This window comes from Odontomachus brunneus, unplaced genomic scaffold, assembly GCF_010583005.1.
Source record: "Odontomachus brunneus isolate Ranch 3 - 2012 unplaced genomic scaffold, Obru_v1 Obru_scaffold_121, whole genome shotgun sequence".
NCBI classification, from domain to species: Eukaryota; Metazoa; Arthropoda; class Insecta; order Hymenoptera; family Formicidae; genus Odontomachus; species Odontomachus brunneus.
The window spans coordinates 153,710-161,038 of NW_022639571.1; the positions used below are offsets into that span (position 1 = coordinate 153,710).

General features: G+C 33.3%; 1 protein-coding gene across 1 annotated transcript in view; it reads left to right on the plus strand.

Moving 5' to 3' along the window:
• Positions 1 to 3,170, plus strand: part of LOC116849615 — a 10,218-nt gene extending 7,048 nt beyond the window's left edge. The window contains exon 2 of the mRNA XM_032826938.1: positions 2,005 to 3,170. Within this exon, the coding sequence (XP_032682829.1) occupies positions 2,005 to 2,910 (906 nt within the window). The 3' untranslated portion in view covers positions 2,911 to 3,170. The remainder of the gene's footprint in view (positions 1 to 2,004) is intronic.
• Positions 3,171 to 7,329: the final 4,159 nt, after the last annotated feature.

Consider the following 7,329-nt stretch of genomic DNA (forward strand, 5'->3'; position numbering starts at 1 on the left):
AACCAGTTTAAATATACGGTTTTTGGAATCCTACATAAACCTCAGTAATACGTAAACCTCAGTAAATATAAACAAAATATTCGAATAATAGGTACATAAGAATTGCTTTGATACGTGCCTTCGTTCAAAATCCTTAGTCTACCCTTTCGTGTACATAATTTACATAATTACTAGAGAAAGTTAAAAATATCGAAGAAAGTTGAAATATTATAATATTTGCAATGTCGCGAAACCATTGCCTAATATTTTAATAACATATGTTAAATTTTCTTTGGATGCAGAAATATTGCCAAAAATACACATATACATGCATTCTACTATGACATATTTACGTGAGGAAATTAATTACATTACTCGCATAAAAATATATTTTTTATTTTAAAATATATGACGAAATCTTCGTTTTATTTTAAAATAGTAATGCAATCTATTATTAATATTTTCATTCGTTGTCAACGTTAATAAATGAATGCTGAATATTTTTATTAAATAACACACACGCTTACTGAACAATAGTTACGTTACGGGAGAACACACGGATCGTGATGAAATACGCAATGTTTAATGCGATTTTCACTCTTGAAGTTATTCCATATATATTTTAATCACTAGATAAAATTCGAGAAAGATTCCGCTTGGGAAAGAATACACTTAATAGTATAACGTCTTTCCAAAGCATTTCCCATTTAGAATATAAAATATTGTGAAATAAATTTATTTTAATAACTCTCTTTGTCTAATATTACATTTGTCGTAGGATATTTTGGTATAATTTTATAGAATAATATGTAAAAAAATCATATTTAATAGTTAATATCTAGTGGAATATGATTCATCGGGATTATAACTAAAAGCATATACCTATAAAAATATATAGATTATTAGAAATAGCAAAAAAAGAAATATATTTTATGAAATTACGATACTATATTTGTTATTAGGATTTTTTATTCGCTTTAATTTCCAGAATAACATTATAAAGTTTTGTGCTTTATTGTGGGGTGTCATGCACTTGGACTATATAAAATATAACTATATCGATATCTATATTAAGAAAGTTTAGAAGCCAGTTAAGAATTGTAATTTATTAATTACCTTAACATACATTCTTCAATTTTTACGATATTATATATATATATATATATTGTTTAGAGGACGCATGTATACCATTTGTATATATTTCTTAGTAAGATATATATACAGCAACAATAATTCATATTTTTACTTTTTCAAAATATTAATGATTGTTCAAAACTTTCAACTTCTTCTTTCTTCAATATTTTTTTTTATACACAAGTTACATGTAATAACATTTATAAGAAAAATTTATAAGAATCCCATGCGCGTTTATTTGCAACATTCTATTTAATAACGTTTATTCATATTTCGTTACCTTTTCAAATACCGAAATCAGTTTGTCAATATTAACTAGCGAACCAGAGGACTTTTTAATGTCGCTTCTACAGTAGTCTGCTATAGATCTGAAATGTGAACAGCTCAGTTATAAATCTGCTGTGGACAGATAACTACATTATTTCTATTACAAGAAGCAACACACTTAATTTCTAAATTGATATCATACGTCGAACGAAATATCCCACCATGAGTAATTTTTCTAAAGTAATCGATGTGAACGAATTCGGTCCACGTATTAATATTAATAATTATAATAGCTTCTTTCACGAAAACATTTGCCACATCTGCAAGAAAATAAACAATGGATCTTTTATATCATGTAATCGGTGCGATATGATCTCTTATTGCACTCGTGAACACAAATTGATGCATCGTCCATACCATATGCAGATTTGTGAATATATAAACCGATTTTTACGAGAGAATGAAATACGTCGAGACTGTGCTTTAAGTTTAACTAATTGGATCACGTTAAGACAACAATTTCTAAGCTCAATTAAAAAATGGATTCCACGTAAGCTAAAGCCGTATGAAGAACAGATGATTCTTTTTGCAAAATCATGCTCTATTTGTCATAGACAGATTAATTTGGTACACTGTAGAACGTGTTATTCGGAATATTATTGCATTGACCATATACAGATATTTCAAGGTTTGCATCAGCAAAAATGCCAACAGTTTGTGTTATATATCAACACTAATATCGTGACTAGTGTATACAAATTCACTAAATTAAAATTCACTAATATTACTCGTCGAAATGAATCTTTTAATGACATGAATACATTTATTAGAATATATGGGCAACTTTCCTCAAAATACAGCAGTACAGCTGCAATATATTATAAATATTTCTCCTGTGATTATGTATCAGGACCGCTAACAGTATATTATGGAATAAAGAATGCTGGTTTACTAGAACCACTTATTTCATGCGCACGTGTAACACATGCATTTAAATACGTTATTCACGTGGTAGCACTAAATTCTTTAGAAAAGGAATATATAAATGCTTGGGAAATATTTATACATCTCACGCGTTACATAAGGGATCTAACAATTATACTAGTAGGACCAAATTTTGAGCAGGAACATTATGACAAAGAACTTTGTAATTTCTGCAAGAACAGATGTTTAATACTTCATGTTGAAATTTATAGTACATTTTACCATATGTATGTGGCCGGTCCGTCTTTTAAAGAACCAAATATAATTGTAGAATTTCAAGCAGATTTTAGTAATGAGTGGACATGTTCGCGGAGCATATTTTTATCACGGATTAGACACTGTCCGTTAATTTTAACTACCACATCGGAAGAAAAAGCACAACAGAACGTGTCTATTTTAAAACAAATTTTAGGTTCGCATATACATCCTCTCTATAATACTCGAAATCCTTTTAAATCTTGGAGGCCATGGCGAGATTTGGAGACTGATTCTGTATATTTTCGTAATGATTATGTAACTTTCTATCGTAACACAAGTATTTTATGAAGAACATACCGAACGGTTCAGAGCATTTGAATAAGATTTTAGCATATATAATATAAAATATGTGTTGTTTGTACAATCGAATTATGAATATTTTTAATAAAATAATAATAATAATAATAATAATAAAATAATAATACTAATAATAATAAACGAGAATACACTACATGCATAGAAAACTCCAAAAATGGTATTTTAATGTAACTTTACTATGGAAGAAACAGTTTAAATATATGATTTTTGGAAATACGGCGCATATATGTGTGTATCTTAGTAAATATAAACAAAATATTCGAATAATATGTACATAAGAATTGCCTTGATACGTATCTTCCTTCAAAATCCTTGGTCTATCTTTCGTATACATCATTTACATAATTACTAGAGAAAGTTAAAAATATAATATTTAAGAAAGTTGAAATATTATAATATTTGCAATGTGGCGAAACCATCGCATAATATTTTAGATATATGTATATGTTAGATTTTCTTTGGTTACAGAAATATGGTAAAAAATTAAAGCACGGATACCATGCGAGTTGTAACAAAAAGAAAAAGTTAATTCAAATGGTCTAATCTTTATCAATTAATTTACAAAAAGTTAAATATATAAAAGAATTACATTTAATTAAATCATTTCATTTAATTTAACCATGTATCAGATAGATCGTGCTGCATTAATCTGAATACATCTGAAAATCAGATGAGGCGGTGTCTAGAGAGTACGCTGGCTGTGCGGCAGGACTTCCCAATTTGATTTGAACAACGTCTCTTTAGTCGAATCAGCAACGTGCGGTCCGGCGTTGTCATGAAATAGAATAACTTAGCGTCGATTTGTGACTATCTCAGCTGTAAAGTGATCAATTTCTTTTATTGCACAAGCAATTAGATAATATTTTACTCTATATACAAGTCGGAATTCTATAAAATTCTTGTTTCATGATGCACAACTAGCTTAAATATTTTAGCTACATGATATTCAAAGGACGACAACTGTAAGTTGGTTTTATGCCGATGAATCCTATCCTTACCACGATTTCGATCGTTAGACGTCCGACTATCAAGAGACGTTTATCCAAAAATTCCGCGAGACTCCCGAGACGTCCGCGCGACAACGCGTTTCCGCCATGTCATGCGCGTAGATCGATAAGGTCCCGTTCTTCGTGGCGTAATTCACGTTATAACCGGCGCTTTGTGCGCGATTAAAACGGCACTCACGCGAATTCATGCGACGCCCGCGGCACGACAGCGACGCGCGACGCCGATGACAAGAGAAGCCACTGTAGGCAACGACCCGCTAATTTCCTCGGCAAATCATCACGCACGGCTTGCCGGCGCGTCCTGGAAGCAATTCCGCAGATTCTTGCCTGCGAGGAATGTCGCCTTTGATCGTCTCCCGCGAACGTCACTCTAACAAGAAGTGACGGATGCGACGGATAACTCCGCAACGGCGTATCCGCGCACTTTCAGCGGCGGTCCATCCTTTTGCTGCAGGGAAGTGTACCCTTTGAAATGTCGCCGTTCGCTCGCTCGCTCGCTCACTCATGCGCTCGTTCGCGCAACGCGGCTCGACGCGCCGGAGGAAGCGACGACATTTATCACGAGTTTGAGCCGGAAGCGCGTTAACACCGATCGTTGCTCGACGACGTCGCACGGAACGATGGGCGGAAATAGCGTTCCAACATGGATACCACCGTCGCCCTGAATTGCGGTCGAGGTTGCCCGCGTAAAAATCGAGACGCGTGCCGTATCACAGCCTCCGCCGCCGGAAATGCCTCTTGTCGAAACACTGTATTTCGAATTATCGATACTGCAAGATCCTGAAACAGTGTGGATCTCAGGACGATAACTTTGCGACGATTAGATGTTAGGAAACAGCGTTAGAAGGAAGAATATATGGAGAGAGGTACAAAGGGGGGTACCAGGAGAAATAAGATAAGGGAGGAATAAGGACTGAGGACCACGAGATATCGACATGCGCGCGTGTATCGACACTCTTTAGGGAAGACCGGGATAAAATACTACGCTTGGCAAAATTAGGGCACTTCTCAGACAATTAATTGTTATGATTGACTGTACGAACATGATAGAAATAACCTTGCTTTATGTTTTCATGTCAGCAACGGTCCTGTAAACGGTATATTTTTTTCTGCAATAACCGAATTACGAACGTGCTGCAACGTTGCTATCTTCCTGGTATCACAACCAGTTAGTTTGCAACTCAGAGTAAAAAAGCTACATGCAAAATGGGACAATTAATAAGATTGGGACAAGATGTAGAATTTCGGAGTTACTTTTCGGACACAATTAATTATTGTGACTGTACAAACATAATAGATACAATCTACTTCTATATTTTTATGCCAGCAACGATCCTGTAAATTGTATGTTTTCTGCAATAATCGAAATACGAATGTGCTATAATGTCACCATCTTGCGCTGGTATCGGGGTAAGTTGGCTTGTCAAAATAAGAAAGCCACATATAAAATAGTCATGCACCTTAAGAAATATTTTACAGTTTATAACTATTTTGTAATAATTAAGGTTTGTTATAGCTGTCTTCCTTTTAAAAAAGACATATTTCTGATAGCCAGATGATGATTTTTGTTTCTTATTTATTTAGTTATTTAGCATAAATTATTTTGTTTCTTATTTATTTATTTAGCATAAATTTAAGAAGTGAACGTTTTAAAGGAATATTTTGCGATTTTATTTCCACTCTGTTCTTCTCTCAATAAATACATAAACAAAAGCATATAGCTTAGACGACCTTTGAACCAAGTGAACCTTTGAACTTACTTGTCTCCTTGTCGGTAATAGTGGGGTTTAAGGGACCCACCTCCAATGACCTTGACCTTCACATATATTATAGAGGTCACCCTCCTGAGTAACCTTCTGAAGATTTTAGCCGTCGGTCGTTGTCCGTTAAAAAATTATTAACAAAAGAAGTTGCATAAAATGAATATAATTTTTGGACATCGTATATACTAAAACATCGAATTTATAGGCTAGGAAAGTGCCTGCTACACATACACGCGCGCACACACACACACACACACACACACACACACACACACTGTTCGCCTGCACGCGCGCTTGCCCGGGCAGCACCCACAGCAGGAATGTCCCAAATATATCATAAGGATATCTTAAAGATATCATATATCCCAAATATATCTTTAGGATATCCTTACATGGAAAAAACAATATGGTTGATTCACACAGAAATCGGGTTGTGCTAACCAGATTCAATAGTAAAATACGGAACAACTATTTATGTGGTTGCTGTAACCAAAGAGCAATGGCTGAGTTATTTATGTTGCAACAGTGATAATACATGGTTAATACAAACGCGGCTCATTACAAGGCAACTACAAATGTATATTTATACACTCAGAACCAGTTTTCACATGTATACATGCTCTAGCTGTGCGCGTAGTGAATTGCTTTTGTTTTCTAACATCGCTGCTTTGCAACATTGAGAGAAGAATTTAGTAAATATTATCAAAATTTAGTTACTATTATTAAATGGTAGACGTAAATATAGCGGGCCAAAGCTATGGCAATACTTATTAATTAATTTAGTTCTGTAAAATAAATTATTTATTTGACAGAAGTAAAATTTATTTGCTTCCAGAATATATTTGGTAAATAAAACTTATTGAATAGTTGAGCAAAATAAGCGATTTTGTAATAATTACCAAATTTTTGGTAGGTTCAACCAACCATCTGTAATAATAGATATTGAAACGATGTAATAGCTGCAAATGAATGAATTTTTTGTTGTGCTGCAACAAAACATACTTACACTGGTAACAAAATAGAACTCGTATCTATTGAATCTTTTATTACATGGGATATAACAATTTCATAACAATTATCAAATATCTGTTCATAACTATAATATATTTCATATTAAATATTTAACACTAAGTAACTATTACTAAATTATTTAATTAATGTTATTGTGAATGCAATTACGTCATACTCTCGATATATTAAATATTTGGTAATTATTATCATATTTGGTATTAGTTACTAAGAATTCAACGAATTTGTGTAACTAAATGCAGTTTGTTATAGTTACCAGTATTTTCTCTCAGTGAATATAGCATTCCTGATTAATGCAACTATATCGATATTTAGCTTGTCTATGCAAAATGATCCCCTTACTAATTTCTGGTTGCCACAATCAGATCACGCGCAACTTCATTGATGTAGTTGACACACCAAAGTAAGTAAGTCAAATCAACATACACATAACTATCATACAAAGATATGTAGAATGCTGCAGCTATTTGCTTACAATTAAATAATTTTTGTTAGATGCACCACATCTCTTTTTTCCGTGTATGATATATTTTGGACATCTGCTGTGTGGGTATGTTCCTATTATATATACATACGCATCCACCGCGAGC